The sequence below is a fragment of the Pseudomyrmex gracilis genome, unplaced genomic scaffold (assembly GCF_002006095.1).
Source record: "Pseudomyrmex gracilis isolate BER0280 unplaced genomic scaffold, ASM200609v1 scaffold_58, whole genome shotgun sequence".
NCBI classification, from domain to species: Eukaryota; Metazoa; Arthropoda; class Insecta; order Hymenoptera; family Formicidae; genus Pseudomyrmex; species Pseudomyrmex gracilis.
In genome coordinates this window covers 701,665-718,162 of record NW_018020642.1, presented here as the reverse complement: position 1 = coordinate 718,162, position 16,498 = coordinate 701,665, and the positions used below count along the sequence as shown (strand labels likewise).

Below are 16,498 nucleotides of genomic sequence, written 5' to 3'. Positions count from 1 at the left end.
CATAGACTTAATTAATTAATTTGAATTTCTATGTGTATTAATTTACACGTTTAGGGAAAGTTAAAAAAAATATATTTATATTTGCACAGACATCCAGCGTGTAGGCTCGTATCGACTCTAATACTTTTTTGTAAAAGATAAAAAAATCCTCGAAGATATAAATTATTTACAAATGTTCTAAAACGTTTATTTACAACTACAAATATGAGGACGTAGATTTTTACGACTTATAATAAGTTAATAATAATGCGAATTGTACACTGGAATTAGGAAAATAAAAGAGAGAAGAGAGAGAAACGATCTTATTTTCTTCGTCATAAATAAGAAATTTAATTCTCGCGATAAATTCATAAATAAAAAACGCGCTCTTAGCGCGTAAATATATATATGTACACTCGCAGCAAGTTCACTATGAAATATTGTCAACTATAATCAGCTCCGAAGAAACAGGAGCCGAAGTACTCGACTAGCCAAAGTTTTCGAAGTGATGAATGAAGTACGGCAAACGCCGAGTTTTGTTGACTTCGTCGCAGGCCGACATGACGCTCTTCGTCAGCGGTCGCGGTCCGCAACTAAATACTCCTATTTTGCTTACCTGTGGATATCAGTAATAATCTTGTTCAATACATGAAACAAAAACATGTTTACACACAGTCGGAGAAAAGAAATATTTATGTGTAAACGTACGTAGCTGTGTTTCTTCTGAACAAATTTCAGGAACGATGTCATGTCCGGTCGACCGAAGTGATTTATGGCTTTGAGCCCGGTGAATATACTCTTCTTCGACAGCCTCTGAAAGTGATTCTCACATATGTACTGCATATGTGAGGTGTGCAATTAATAGACAAGCAAACGGTTCTCGTGGTTTTTTTGCAATTTGTTATTTGATCCTACTCACCAGCATGGTGGTGCGCAAATCGAATTTATGGAAGAACTGCGTGATGAATATGTGTATCTCAAGCACGTCCGTGACGTCTTTTCTCTCGACGTCTCTGAGAACGTCGATAAACCACTCGAAGTGCTTGTGCGACGGACAGATCCATAGAAAATAAACCTTTGCAATGAAAATAAATTAAAACTTTTTCTTCTTATTTAACTCTCTCCTTAAATAATATTAAAAAAAATACAATAAAATAATATTAAAATGTGACAATACAAATCTCGTTTCTTGATTTTTATTCAAAAACTCACATTTTCTACTTACTTTTTTACAAGCAACTCCCGAATATCTGTTGGTCGACGTTCCGAATACAAGATCGTTGAGCATCGAGGCGTAAGGAGTAACTCCAATGCCACCGCCGACCATCACGGCGACCTCGAACTTATACCAATCTTGATTCCCACCACCAAACGGGCCCTCTATGCGAACTTTCGGATACTCGTCTTCAGGATTGTAATTGCACGGATCGAAATAATTTCGAAGCTTCCACGTCCATGGTCCCTGAGCTTTTATGTGGCACGAGAGGAAGTTCTCGTGAGGTGCCGAGGTCAGTGTGAACGAGTGAAACTCGTTCGATCTGAAGGCGGTGCAAGCGAGACGCACCCACTGACCGGATAAGTACTTCAGATTCGGCGGTCTGTAGAATTTAATCTTTAGTACATCCGAAGGTAGTAACTCCGTCTCGATGATGTCCAAGGCCATGTACTTGGTCCGCAAACTAACGACCTGAAATTCAAGTGACGACACCGTTGATACACGTTTCACTCGACTTATAGGCTCAGAGTCATAAGAGCATCTTAACATTTTGAAATTATCGTACTTTGTCCAGTGCGTAAATAATCGCCGGTCCAATAAAGAATATCCAAAAACGCGGGGCGCCCGTCAAACGGGCCAAACCGTGGATCAGACACAAAGCGTACAGAAGCACATAAAGACTGTGCGTCGACCAGAAGAACTTGTAAGCTTTTTGCCGTATGGTCGGATGCGCGAAGACAAAAATTATTGTCATGACGACGAAGAGCAGAATACCGGTCAAACCTGCCGACGAAAGCAAAACACTAATGGATTATAAATTCGAGATAACAAAAACATCTGTGTAGCAAACGTTTCGAGAAAATCAATTGATCGCCACAAAACGAAACTTGTTCTACTTACCGGTTACCGTTCTGAATAGCCAAAAGGAAATAGTGGGTCGCGCGTCGCTGGGAAAGCTGATTTCACTGGTGAGACAGCGAAGATGCGCGACCGGCTGCGTGGAAACGTGATAGAAGTTGACTATGTGACCGACCGTGTGCAGCACAGAGAAAAAAAGTGCCGTGCACGCGGCTATCTTGTGAAACTGAATGTGCGAGTCCAGAGGAATGTATTGCTGTATCGAGAACTCCTTCAGCTTGGTCAGCAAATTGCGCGACATCGTTAGCAGCAGAAGGCTGTAGCAAAAGGACAAGGCGGCAGCCGAGCCTCTGGTTATGGCGATCCCCACGCCCATTATGTGTCTCAGATCCGTGTGTTCCGCCATGAAGGAATAATCTGTGACGAGAAAGCAGCAACAATTGTTTTGACTCACTTAAAAAAAAAAAAAAATTAAGAACGGACTAACTAAAAATATATTGAGAAACTTCTTAGATGTTTGTGTTAGGTTCGAATTTGATTCGAGATAAGACTCACGGATAAATCTCTCGACGAAGAGAGCCGTGGTGACCACGTAAAACACAAAGAGATAGAATATGTTCTGTCTGTTTTCCTCGAGAAACGTCGATATAGCGTCCCACTGTTTGCGCGACCAACTTTTCGAGTCCTCCGCCGGCAGCTGGTCGAGATGAAAGCTGGTCATGCGTGCGACGTTCGTCGACGTGTCGAGGAAGTTCTGCTTCGCGCCCTTGCAGTCGAGACCGATCGCCACGAAGTCTCCTTTGTATTCTTTCATCATTAATTTGAAGTCGTTGTAAGTGAGATAATCCTTTCTCTCGAGCCCGGCATCCTGCGAGTAAAAACAGAAAAAAGAACAATTAAATGCGTTATTAAAAACTTGTTGATAATGCGAAGATAGTAAAAACGCACTTGAAACATGCCGTCGATCAGTTCCGTTACATGATCGTCCGAAAGACTCGTAGTGCGCGCTATTTCCACCAGTGATCTAAGCATCTCCGACAATTCCTCTTTGTCGATCACACCGTTGCTGTCCTTATCGCACATATCAAAAATGATACGCAATTTGTCTTCCGTCTTGCCTCGCGAAAACAACAAGACTGTGTCCAAGAATTCCTGTAATTCAACAAATTGCTCGCGTTTTATTATCAAATTAACAAAAAATACATAAATTAATCACAATGATCAATCTTCATTGACGAAGACAAATGTTTCTATATGACAAAAACATCGAGCTGATGACGCATGTGCAGAATCCGAAAATCAACTTGGTCCCACCTGTTGCGAAACGAAACGTGTTTGTCTGTGACAAGCGATTACCACCAGAGATTTTCACAAAAAATTTTCAAAAATATGAAACAGCGATAAAAAAAAACCGGTTAAAAAAACATACGATGATTTATACCTGAAATGAGATCCGGCCGTCGCCGTCTTTGTCGACGATGTTGAACATTTTTTTAACGAAGACCGCGTCCGGTCGCATACCGAGAGCGCTCGCGAACTCGCTCTTGGAAAGCGACGTGCGCATCACCGTAACGACTTCACCGGTGTCGCTGTCCTCGGATCGCCGTCTCCGTTCACCAGGTCGTAAACCGAAAGTCAAGGCGTAAGCTTCTCTGAAGAACTAAAAACGTATCATAATCACAAAAAGAGAAATGCAGAACTTTTTATGTGTGTACAATAATGTTAATGTTTGTAATTTTATATTTGTGTGTGTGTATATATGTTTTGAGTTACATATATATATACACATATATAAATATGTTGTATTTACACAATAAATAATTACATGAAGGTGCAGGGGAAACACAAACCTGTTCGAGTTTCTTTTGTCGGCGCTCTTTGGTTTCCGCTTTCGCCAACATAATATCTCGTGCAATTTGCGTGAGTGTGAAATGCTTTTTTTGCGACGCCAGAAACGCCTCCAATTTCGCAATAAACTTTCTCCGCGACGCCAGCGTATCGAGTTCAAGGACAAGGTCGTAATCGCGCGGTATACGTAACAGCACTAGGGCCTTGTGATGTCCGGTTTCGCTCTCCTGTAACGGGGCGATTTACAATTACTGGTACATACGTATGTGCAACGTTAAAGAAAGAGAGAGAGACGACACTTTTAGCTAATAAAGCGTAGAAATAAACACGAATGTATCAAAATTGTCCGTATAAAGGTTTTTTTATCTGTTACATCGTTTTCTTAACAAATTAATTAACAATAAAATTTTAAACAATTATTTTTATAGGTTTTGAACATGTTAGGTTGCAAAACTCTATTGTATGTTAATAAAATAACAAATACCTGCGATTCTTCTATAGTTATAGTGTTAACGTTGCTAAAGTCGAACGTTCGCAGTTTCTCCCCCTTTCGATCGACGATGTGCAACGCCGCTTCCGGTCCGAACTTCACTTTTACAAGACGACGATGGTTCGCGTGCAACCACTCACGCACGACCATTTTGTCGACGCAGATTCGGCCGTCGTTTCGTTTCTGAATCGCCTCTTGGAGTATCTTCAACCTTCGTCGTCGTCTGTTCTGTAGTTTTACCAATCCGTAGCCTGCACCGGCGCAGAGAATCGGAACGAATCCAAGAAACACACAGGCGTATATGTAGACAAGTTCGCTACCCTACAGTGCATATTTATTCAAAGAAAAAATTATGCATAAATTAATTTATCGTCAATTGTAAAAGTTACTTAAAGTGAAAAAAAATCTATTTCTAAATTTTTGATCAATAATAACTTTTTCTCAGCAAACATAATTTTATTTAAGACCAACGCATCTATCTTCTATCTCAAAAAAACTATTTTATAAAAAAAGTAAAAAACAGACGCTACTCATATGTTTTTAAGTACAAGTCTAAATCCAAACTTTTTTTTCCAAAAAAAAAAAAAAAAAAAAAAAAAAACTACTGTTTTACATATGATGTGATCTCTAGAAAAAGTATTAGGTACTATATATCATAAAAAATTTTTTCCTTACAACTTATTCTACAAAATAAGTGATATCACAAAGTAGTGCTATGTAAAATTTTATATTTCATTAAAACAAGCGCGTCTATCTTTTATTTTCTGAAAAGTTAACTACCTCAAAGTAATCATAACGTTGCAAAGGGACACAGGGTTCGAGTATCGTGGAATTCAACTGGAACGGCTGAGGACACGGATCGCCGTCCTGCCAGACGAACACTCGTTTCTGTATCGCGTCGGATGAGATGTCGGTCGCGTTGGTGATCACGTCCCAGAGGGTGATGCGACGTATCTCCTCTATTTCGTTTTTCGTGAAAATGCTACCGAATAAACGAATGTTACAAACGACGACATAAAATTCGATACGGGAAGTCACGATTCGCTTACCCGTTCTCCTCGTTCTCGAACCAGAACCTGTCGGAATCCCGTAAACGGAGAAATTGCTCTTTGATAACGGCGGTGAAGAGCTCGCCGGGTCCACCTTTGGACTCGAGCATGCCGCCGACGTACACGTCGACGTTGTTGAGATTGTTCGAGTAGATCTCGATGAGAGTGCGCAGCAGCGACGGGTTCTTGTTAAACAGTTCGGGATTGATTTCGTTCCACGTCTTCCGCCGGTCCAACTTGAAATACGCTCGGGCCGTGTTGTAATCGGAGAGACCGTTGTCGCGACCTCGCATGATGTTCAGGGCGCCGAGATCTCGGCGCGAAAACTCCATCGGGCCGAACAGATTGTTGCGTATGTCGGTGCCGAGAAGATTGTCCTCTTTCTCCGCCACCTGCGACGCCATGCCCATGATCAGCTCTTCAATCGTGCTGTTGGCCAAAACCTCCTAAGGAAATATACATTACGTGAACACGTGTTATTATGCGCATTTCATAAATTGCCATTTATGGTAATTTAAATACTCGGTAATTAGAAAACAGCGTTTCGAAATTATACAAAGGAATTTCCCAATAAAAGGTTGTAATTATATTGCGTGTTTATGGTCATTTTAAATTTAAATACAAATTTTCACGATGTGATTTTACATTCTGAGTAATTAATTCCGAGAAATTGCATCGATTTAAAATTAATTTTGCAACACGTGCGGTATTACAATGATGAATGCTCACGTTCGAGTCCCACCATGTAGAACACAATCTGATAGCCGGCTGGCCCGTGTTGGTTTTCCTGTATTTGCAATTTTCGTCTCGCCGATATATGCCGGGCGGTATGAGCGTATGACCGAAACGAAACGCGGCGCTCTGGAATATGTGACTAATACCCGGATGTAAATCTGGTTTGTAGCCAGAGTACACCGGCAGATCCTCGTTTAAGAACGCCGGCAGATATTCGTAGAGGATTATGTTCTATAAAAAAAAAAAAAAATCGATCTCAATAAAAGAAATTTATTGAGCTATTGCATCTTTAAAATTATAGATAAATGTGTAATTTTGTTTTTATTGTGTGTGTGTGTGTGTGTGTCTAAGCATTTTGAATAACAACTAATATCAAGCTATTATCCACCTGAATTGTTCCGATGACCACTCGGCGTGCCTTCTGAAAAATCTCTTCGTCGGACATTTCGGGATGGCGTTTTTGCACGCGAGCGGCTATGACATTGTGGTATCTGTAGAACAAGATACCCAGCGCCAACAATGGCGGGTGTTGATTCGTTCTTGGATCGCCGAGCACTGCGCAAATGTAATTACTATCTCTGTAATCTCTCTTTTCCGAGAATCAGAAATTTATAATTGCGAGAAAGTTAAAACGTATTATAACGGGAAAATGAATGACGAGCACGCGGCTGCGCGGATAATTGACGCCATTAATTTATAACGCGATGTACAAAAGGCGTTACGTGATAAACCGACGTCGGTGATAATCGAGAATTATAAAGATAACAATATAAGATATGTTTAATAAACTTATTTATATCATCATGAAATGTTTTTATTTTAATTAATTTTCAAACTAAAGCGATTCATTAAATGCAAAACATAAATAGAAAGAGAAAGTTCTATTGTGAAAAAGAACAGGAGATAAAAAGAAGTTCTATTGTAAAATTTACACTGTATGTTAATTAAATTTATATAAGAGCGCAGTCTTCGCTTACGATATAAACGTTCCGGGCTGAGCAGTCGCATCACGTGCGGCACCGCGTGATTGAAAAGCGGCGCGCGCATCGTGTTCCTTACAGGAAACCGTCGGGTCTCTTCCATGAGAAGACTACCGTTTCTGAATGCGCGCATTGTATTAGCCCATGCTTCGCTACTCGAATAAACAAAGCTGCCGTCGATCCAACTCGTCACTTTATTTATCTGCAACCTCACATTCAGATTTCTATTTCTCACGACTTGATTTGAAAGCTTAAAAACTGCGTTTCAGTTTCGCATATTACAAAGTAAAGCGAGAGGAAGCAATTTGTACAAAATAAAATGTCATTTTGTAATTTTTTGTAAATAGTAACTAAATATACGTCGAATATATTTAAGATAAAAAAAAAAAAGAAATTAAAAAAAACTGGGAATTACCTGTTCCCGGGGACTGTTTGGACTGCGCCCTGTTTGCCGGTCGTAATCCGCTCGAAGAAACGGAATGTACTTGTTACCTTGGCACTCCTTATCGAAAACCGGATCACATTTGTCCACGTCTATTCGATGAAACTCTATGGGACAACCGCTTTCGCTGGCCATGATTATCTCAGACGTGACCAATTGTCCTGGAAGAATTCGCGGTACACAACGTTCGTAAGTTCCGGCAAGTAACGTGCATTTTAAACAGCTCGCGATTAGATCAGTTCTATAATGAACTCTATTGTTACATAAAATTACAATTCTAACGCGAGAGTTTGGAAAATATGACTTTTTTCTATTTGTTATTCATGTTTTTTTTATAATTACAAAATTAAAGACACACTTGTTACTTCGGATTTCATTGACGTAACGTCTCGCGCTTTTGTTTACTCTTGGTGGTAGCTACAAGAGAGAGAAACTAGACTATTATTATTTATAATTTTCTTTTCTCACCGAAAAAGGCAAATAACGCGGTGCGATTTTTCACAGAAGGCAGACCATCATCGCCCTGCATGAAGAGATCGCTGAGCTTCCGAGGGGACGGCCTGTCGTGGCCGGCCATCGTGTACACGCCGTCGGAATACGCAGCCGGAATTTTTCGTATTAGTCTGCTGTCTGTACAAATAGGTATGTGAGTCGCCTCAAAGGGAGAGAGAACAACTTTCTATAGAAAATCATGTCGTTGCGCGGACGAGTCGTCTCTGTCCTCGTTTGATTGTAAATATATATATAAAGAGTCTAAGTACAAAAAAATAAAGAGATCTGAACACTTGCCGATCGCTCCCCAATCGGAATGAGCCAAATTGTTGTAGAATCCGTCGTATCTCTGTTTACTGTTCGCGTAGATGTGACCTGTAAAACAAGTCTTCTTTGTATAAACGTACCTTCGTCTCATTTAAATTTTTTGCATCATCTGTCTTGTTTTATTATGTAAATAAAAATGAATGAACAAATAACAAAGTTGCAAGGGTAAATATAGGACGGAGCAAAGTTGCATTTTCGCGTAATGCGATTGATCAATCGGCAAATTAAAAGTTCAATTATAATAATATTTGCACGACTCGCGACCGCACAGTTTTGCCGAGCGATCAAGGCGAGTCTGCAATTTATAAGCGGCAATCGACCTACCGGTTTGAACGGGTGACACGAGCCAAAGTGTCCAAACGATGGCGCAGAACGACGCGATGCGGGCCGGTCGTCGTCGTCGTGTCATCTTTGCCGATTGATATCACTTAAATTTGTTGGATTCGGCACGCCCATACATTTCTCTCTATTCTCGCGTTCGCTCTTCGCCGTCGTCCTTCTCTTTCCTGTGTCAAAAACAACGTCCTCGGCAGCACATCTCGTCGTTCACGAACAGACAGCACGAGAGCGCCCTGGCCGTTGCTGTGCGGCACATACGAAATTCTCGTAGTTCCTCGACGACTAGTCACCCCGGGTATCCGGTTACCGAAAGCGACTTAACTAAACGCGCGGCGCGATCCCGAGCGTAAATGTCACTGCGAGCGATTTTTTTTTTTTTTTTTTTGATCGGGAGACGAGAGTGAAGAAATCGCGTGCGCACACGGAATTACACCTGGCGTAAGTATCAAGGAACAAAAAACGATCGAACCTGCTTAACTTTGCCGCAGGATCGACGGGACCACTCTGGAAATATCGTCGCCACAGAAGCGCACCAGAGACGACGACGATTCGCGTCGAGAACAGTTGGACGGACTGTGTTCTCTGCTGCTCTCCACGTCTCTCGCCGACGTGCACAAACCGCTCTTGGTCGTAAGGTGAAAGTCGCCGGCGGCCTATTTGTTTCGTTACCGCGAACGTGCGCGCACCTCCTTTCCCTCTCTTTCTCTCTCGTTGTCCTCTCCTTCTTCGTCGAGACTCACATATATCGTCGATCTCTACACGTCAGTGTTTTTCAGTCGGTCTCACGAATGTTAAGATCACACGATTAAATAAAAAAAAAATCTGGATTTTTTTGCGCCAAAATTTTATTGACGGTAATGGAAGCTCCAATCTTTCCCTTATTGTTCTGCGAGGAAACGAACTTGGAAAAGCTTCAAGACTTCCTTCCAGAACTTCATATTTAGAATGTTGCAAGATTTTTTTTTACTACCGAAAAAAATTTTATATTTCATTACGAGCGTATACATAATTACTAACATAGTTGCCGTGTCACATTATCGCGATTGCCATTTATTTAATAAAATTTTAAAAATTCTTTTTTTCTTTTTTTACTATAAAAAAGAAAGAAGAACACCTTGTACAGCTTTTTCTTGACGATATGATATCCGTAATTTCAAACAACCAACTTTAGCATTCGCACGCGTCACGAACGTTTGAGGTGAGTTGCGGCGTGGGTGACCCGAGCGCGGGCATGAATGGAAAGTCACGTGAAAACAGCTCGATCCGGAACGCGCGTTAAGAGGAATACCTCCTTACTGCAGTAAATTGCAGTTTGATGGATATAAAACCGGTTGAAAAGCGCTAGATCTGCGGTTTTCAGCGAGAAAGACGCGCGTGACGATGCGGCGACGACGGCGGCGGCGGCGACGTCACCGCGCGGGGACCTAGTTTTCGAGTCCGCGGCACTGATTACCCAAGGCGAAACCGCTCTCGAGTCCTCCCGCCGATTGTTTCAAGGTCGATCGACGCCGCCGGTCAGATCCGTGCGAGAACGCGCGTTTTAAGGGGACACCGGTGTGTAATCGATCTTTTTACAGCCCTCCTCGCTCTATCCGCTAAACGATCATTCTTTTTCCGGATGCAAATTTCGAAGAACAACCGTGTCGTTAATGTATCATCATCATCGATCTTTAACACCGATGACCATAGAGATGGAAAAAAACTGGTGTATAATAGTGATGCATTAATGCGAGGTGACGAAACGACCTGTGTATTTGCATTGACATTTATATACATTGATAATTAGACATATATCATCTCTGAATACGGAATATATGTGATCGTATAATTTTTCCGAGCGAGATGCAAAAGGTTTTTAAAAAAAAAAAACCAGTTTGAAAATCCACGCCTATAACGCAAGAGAAACGCAGCGCTCAGAGAGGCTTTAACTTTCTTTAAACGATTGCATTGTCCGAGATAATTATCATCCGTGATTCGTAATAGAGTGCCTTCGTAATTAATAGCCGCGCGCGTGCGCGCTACACTGCTACTGCTTTATTTCGAAACGTTGCCGCCGGGTTCAAGTTTCCCAGGACGCGCTCGCGGCGTGTTGTTTTGCAAGTGCGCGCACTTTCGTAACGTAATTTATATATGCGTGTCTTAATTAGCGTGATGAGTCTAAAATATTAAATCTCGGAAGATTGTAACGATAACACGCCACAATAAGACGCAAAAGCTTTGTATATGTAGATATAGTTGTTCCGCCGTATGTATGGATGATTCAACCGCGCGCGCGGAGAAATCGCACTGCACCGCACTCGTCGATCCTTTGCATCTTCCCGCCCTTGGCACGGATCTCTCGGCACAAGGAATTGCTTTGGAAAAAGAATGTTGCGTTGTTATTATACACGTACTCTGCCCACGCGCGTCTACATAAAGGTGTATTAATGAGCTCCGTTTTACAAAAAAAAAATTGTATAACGCACATACACACACATAGATGATATTTGATCTGTAAATATTTTGCTTTCGATATAAATTACTATAATAAACTTTTTTCTATATAAAAGTCGTTTATTTGTCTCATCCACATACAATTTTTCGAACAAAAATTTGACGTTTCGCAGAAGGAACGAGATCATTGCAAGTGTTCGCATTTCGTTGAGAAACAACACAATCGTCGTCATCGTACGTTCGTCCGTAAATTTATTGTCGCGTCAGAATGACACGGTGTGCGCGGTGGATACTTAGAAGCTCCTTTTTTTTTTTTTTTTTTAAATTGAAGTAGTCAAAATGCATCCGTGCGCGCGCACACCGTTCGATTCTCTTAGATACTCGTGCAAAATTTTCTTGCACGTATTCCAAAAAAGACGGACGGAAAGAAAGAGTAAGAGAAAGAAAGAGAGAAAGAGAGAGAACGTTGTAACGAAGTTGCGGTCATTTCGAGTTCGAATTCGAGGGGTAGTAGTAGATCACCGCCGGTGCCGGTAGCTGCCAATGAGCGGCGTGAAGCTCGATCAGCTGCAGCAACATCCGCTTCACCGACACCAGCGTCGTCTCTTCCGCCAGAAAGGCGTCGCGCACGCTTCCGAGCAGCTGCTGCAGCTGCGCCGGCAATTCCGCGTCCAGATCCTTGCCGATGCACGTAAGAATGAAGAACAGACAGTTCGTCTGAAACACACATGTAATTGAGAGAAATTAATCATCTTTTCTTCATTGAGTAAATTTTTCTTATCGATATTTGTTTTTAAATTACTTAATGTTTTTTAATAATTGGAATACTCATCGTCCAGAAAACAAATTTTCGAATTGAAACGTAATGATTTTTAATTAAAAATGTAAATGACGTATTTATTTAACGACACACGCAAAATAAATGTTTTAATTTTACCTCGGCGAGCGAGTTGATAACGGGCGGTTGTAAACAATCCTGGCAACATTTCCAAAGCAGCGTGAGGAGCATGCGTCCGGGTGGCACGCCCTCTTGTTGCGTCTTCAGCTGCAGCTGCCGTCGCTTCAGCTGCAATTACGCGATTACGTGCGTTGTAGGTGCGGGCGTATCAATATCCATAGTAGAAAAAAGAAGAAAAATAAAAACCAATGTCCGAAAAACATTTAATCATTAAAACATGTTGAAAAAAGTTACATGTTATCATTGAAAATGCAAGTGGTTTTTTTTCGCTTCCTGTTAGTGAATTATTCAACTTTTAAGGCGTTAAGCGATTTTGCAAAGATAATGTGTGTGTGTGTGTGTGTGTTTTGAATGTGACAAACAGTTTTATATGCGTTTAATTATACCTGACAGTACATCTCATTAAGAAACATCATAAAGGCCGAGTACCGATGACAACTCAAGTCATCGTGTAATAATTTAGCACGATCTTGATACCACTGTTGGCACGTGTTCAACAAGGACTCCAGAAAAGTTTCCTTTGTCTCTTTCTGCGCAATGGGAACAGATTAAAAAACTGGTTTTTTTTTCTTAAAATAAAAAAGAACAATAACGAACCTCTATAATTGTGATGCAAATTTTAGCAGCCGGCTCGGCGTATTTACGATTCTCCACCACTCTCTCCAAAATGTGCCGCACCAGTTCCATCAAAGTTCTGGCATTTAAAAGATTGGGATCTGACAAAACACACCATCAGATTAGCGTCTTTTGTTTTCTAATTGCAACTTAATTTTCTGGTCGTCAAAAGTTCAGTATGTGTTATTAATCAATTTTGCTTATATTTTCTTAATGTGCACGTTACCTTCTATCGCTCGCAAAAGTATATCCTGAACAGGCGGGGGAAATTTTCCGAGTTCGGAAGCGTCCGCGATGTTGTGAGCTTTGGCGGCCAGCACGTCCGTCGACGTTAAATTTTTCGAACGTTTCAGTCCGTAGGTGGACACGAAGGTGTGCGATTTCGTTAGTTTGCCCGGTTTCTGCACCGAATTCGTCTTGGCTTCGTTTTGATCCATGTTGAAATGCACTCGATTTGCGGTCTGTGACGGGAATCACAATATCTCTAAATAATTATAATCTACATTTAGGAGTTTCACAGAGAGAAAATTCTTCCTCAAAATTGTTTTTATTTCTAAATTAGACCAATCCACGTTTTTTGTCGATGTAATATATTCTGCTTATACTACAATCTATTTACATGCAAAATATTCCCGCTGGACGCAGATGTATCCAAGGGATAGGATTGACGTAGCGTGGAATTCGTTGGATAGTGACTACTTTGACGGGACGTGAGTTGATGCTGTTGCAACTGTTGTTGCTGCTGAGGGTAGAGATACCGGTGAACATTGCCGCTCGATTTGCTGTGTTGCAGATAGTACGAAGATCGCTCCGAGGAGTTAATGCGGGACCTAGTCGAGATACGTCGATTTAGAGACTATGTGTAGATCGATCTCAATTCAAAATCCAAAGGCATTTCTTCGTCTAAACTCATTTATAGTCGAATCTCGCCAACTTCGCTAATTCGGAAACCTCCACGTAATTCGAATTTTATTATTTTGTCTTTTTTTTTTTAATTCTCTAGAGAAAACTTCATCAAATAAAATAGATTTACTCGAATAATTTTTCAAAAATTGACGAGGTTTAACTATAATTGAAAAATAAAGTGCACGACATGAAAATCTGAAGTGTACGCATATAGATCTGATTAATTGCAACCTCTTCCTTTTGAAATTTGGACGATTTTAGAAAGCGAAGTCTCTGACTCAATGAGAGAGACTGACTCAGGTTCACGTGACAACACTGTTTAAAGCGCAGCTCAAACCGGGTTGCACACTCACTTGGAAGAATGCGAGTCGTTCTGCTTCATAGTGAACTCCTTGGCATGCACGTTCAGTCGGAGATTGGTGACGTTCGCCGTGGTTCCTTCCGCTCTCCCACCTAAAAGCCGACCATGAAAGCGAACAACAACGACGTTTCACACTCACAATCAAGGACAATCTCTTCGCGTTTACGAACATGTGCGCGCGCGAGTTCGCTTTTCGAAGCGAAGAGAGAAAATACGAACCTGGAGGTCGATATATCTCGATGGATGGTTTCGGCTTCGAGGTAGTTACGTTATTACTTCTTTTCGGCAAAACCGCATCCTTCATCTAGAAGATATTAAGCAAAATATGTCGAATATAGACATCTCGTCTAAGAAAAAAATCAAAATTATTTAATACAAATATCGAGATTTATATAATTGAACATCTCCTAAGCAAAATGCGTCTTCTCAGGTAAAGAATCAAGGTGTAGTTTGAAAATTCCAATTATCCTTAATTAATTCTTTTAATAAGAACTCGCGCGTATTATTCGTGACAAGCGGTACTTGAACACGGCGCACACAAGTTACGTCCATTTGCGCGCATAGAAAAGACACATGTGTATATATAACACACCGACAATTGAACTCGCTAGAACTTCACGATGATGATTTCATTGTCCGAGAAAAAGGGGGGGGGGGAAGGGGGAAGAGAGGAGAAAAGAGAGAGGAAGTACTTACAGTGAAGAGCGTGCGAGAATCATCCTTTCCGAAGTGTAACAAGCGGATGCGAACTGAAATCCTTCTTCTTGCGCGCGAGTCACCGGAGAATCAAAGAATCGGTCTACGCTACACCGTCCAAACGATTCTCGAAGACACGCACGAAGACAAATTTCCCGAGGGCGACGGCGAGTTTTTTTTTTTTTCCGAACGAGAGGCGCGACTTTTCCGCGTCGAACGTGCATGCGTCGTCGCCGTCGTGTCTTCGCTCGCGCTCGCGCACATTAGAGACTCCTCTACGATGACCGCGGACTAATAATAGCGCGGCACGGCTGTACCGCGAGCGAGCGTGCGTATATATGTGCGTATTTCTCATGTGCCCCGCTGCTGCACCGCGCGAGAGAAAAGCAGACTGAAATATCCGACGAGACTCATCGCGACGACGACGCGCGACGACGCCTCTCGATGTGTCCAACGATTTAAACTTCTATTATGTGCAAAACGCGCTTTTCTCATTTACGCGCCATTTGGCGCGTTCGCGCGCGCGCCAAACATGGTCCGTTTTCCGATACCGCGGCTGCACCTCTCCCTATTTTCCGACGATTTTCGTATGATTTATTCTGTTTATCACACACTTCGCTTTCGTATTTTTTCGAATATCGAAAATATTAGCGCGACACACACAAACGTTCCAGCCAGCTTACCTTTGTCGTTGCTCCATGCGCGGGAGTCGCACGCACCATTTTTGTCTGGTATTTGCATCGACATCAAACAATCAAAGCTGTGTATGTTTAATCGTTTTTACGACAAAACTCACCTCGCGTCGGGATTGTGAAATTCGAACATCGAGAACATGCGACGCAACGTTAAAAGCTACACTACATTACAATTCGTCGATTGTACAGAAATCGCTAACACTTTTGTTACAAATCGAGAGTCGATTTTGCAAAAAAAAAAAAAGACACAGGATGCGCGAGTCGCATCAACATTTGATGTCGATGCTGTCACACCGATGACTGGAAACACGATACGCATATGTAATAGCTTCGTAAGTGATTCACGTGGTAGGCGGCCGAACACCGCCTCCGTACGCGTTGACTGCGTTTGCATTTTTGTAAATCGGTTTGCACAATGTGTGAATACGGCCGATCGATCGATGCATGAAATGAAGAAACGGGTCCTTTGATTTGCAATACCGGCGCGCGGGTATAACTGTCGCGACTATTCCGCAATAATTACAGAGATAAGTGCATTCCTTGTAGATTACATCCGAGCGCTGTTGCGCTCTCATTGTTCCGTCAATATTGCGACATACTCGTTCTTGAGTGATCGTTCTTTCATCACCGAGGTAACTTTCAGAAGACAGCCGCGAGCTTTGATAACGAGTCTTGGTAGTGCGTTGAAATCAGCAAGAATTCCCGCACGAGTAGAAAACTCTCGAGTGTTCTACAAAATAGAAAATTGTCTTTAAAAGCGAATATTGTAAAGTGATAGTTTTATACCGATATTGTTTTTTTATTGTACATGTATGTTGAAATAAATGTACAATTCCATGCACGCATGAACAAACACATATGCACACATGTGAGAAGAGGATATGTTACAAATTGTAGTATATATTTATTTATAGATACGATTTATATAGCGAATTACAAACTATAGCAGTGATAAGTTAACTCGAGTGTCTACATTTCAATTCTTAAATGGAAGCATAAATCACTTATCACTTTTCTCTCTCTCTTTCTCTCTCTCTCTCTCTCTCTCTCTCTCTCTCTCTCTCTCTCTCTCTCTCTCT

The 16,498-nt window shown here is 41.5% G+C and overlaps 2 protein-coding genes across 3 annotated transcripts; both read right to left on the bottom strand.

The window, feature by feature from the left end:
• Window positions 1–20: 20 nt before the first annotated feature.
• Window positions 21–9,380, bottom strand: LOC109853998 (dual oxidase). Its single transcript, XM_020426654.1, has 20 exons — window positions 8,741–9,380; window positions 8,387–8,464; window positions 8,066–8,227; window positions 7,571–7,758; window positions 7,153–7,357; window positions 6,564–6,730; window positions 6,170–6,406; window positions 5,441–5,886; window positions 5,172–5,373; window positions 4,386–4,712; window positions 3,904–4,128; window positions 3,495–3,713; window positions 3,002–3,205; window positions 2,609–2,921; window positions 2,096–2,470; window positions 1,761–1,978; window positions 1,205–1,666; window positions 899–1,054; window positions 688–816; window positions 21–595 (listed from the first exon to the last, which is right to left on the bottom strand). Exons 1-20 carry the CDS (start codon window positions 8,823–8,825, stop codon window positions 467–469), a joined length of 4,527 nt encoding a protein of 1,508 aa, XP_020282243.1. The 5' UTR covers window positions 8,826–9,380; the 3' UTR covers window positions 21–466.
• Window positions 9,381–11,492: 2,112 nt separating this feature from the next.
• On the bottom strand, window positions 11,493–15,726 carry LOC109854045 (MIF4G domain-containing protein). 2 transcript variants are annotated; one of them, XM_020426738.1, is made up of 9 exons: window positions 15,408–15,726; window positions 14,248–14,332; window positions 14,021–14,120; window positions 13,381–13,591; window positions 12,988–13,222; window positions 12,744–12,862; window positions 12,533–12,676; window positions 12,126–12,254; window positions 11,493–11,905 (listed from the first exon to the last, which is right to left on the bottom strand). In XM_020426738.1, the coding sequence occupies exons 1-9, from the start codon at window positions 15,444–15,446 to the stop codon at window positions 11,672–11,674; spliced, it is 1,296 nt and encodes a 431-aa protein (XP_020282327.1). In that variant the 5' UTR covers window positions 15,447–15,726; the 3' UTR covers window positions 11,493–11,671. The 2 variants fall into 2 exon arrangements, with proteins under 2 accessions (XP_020282327.1, XP_020282328.1); XM_020426739.1 differs by lacking the exon at window positions 15,408–15,726 and adding an exon at window positions 14,725–15,088.
• Window positions 15,727–16,498: the final 772 nt, after the last annotated feature.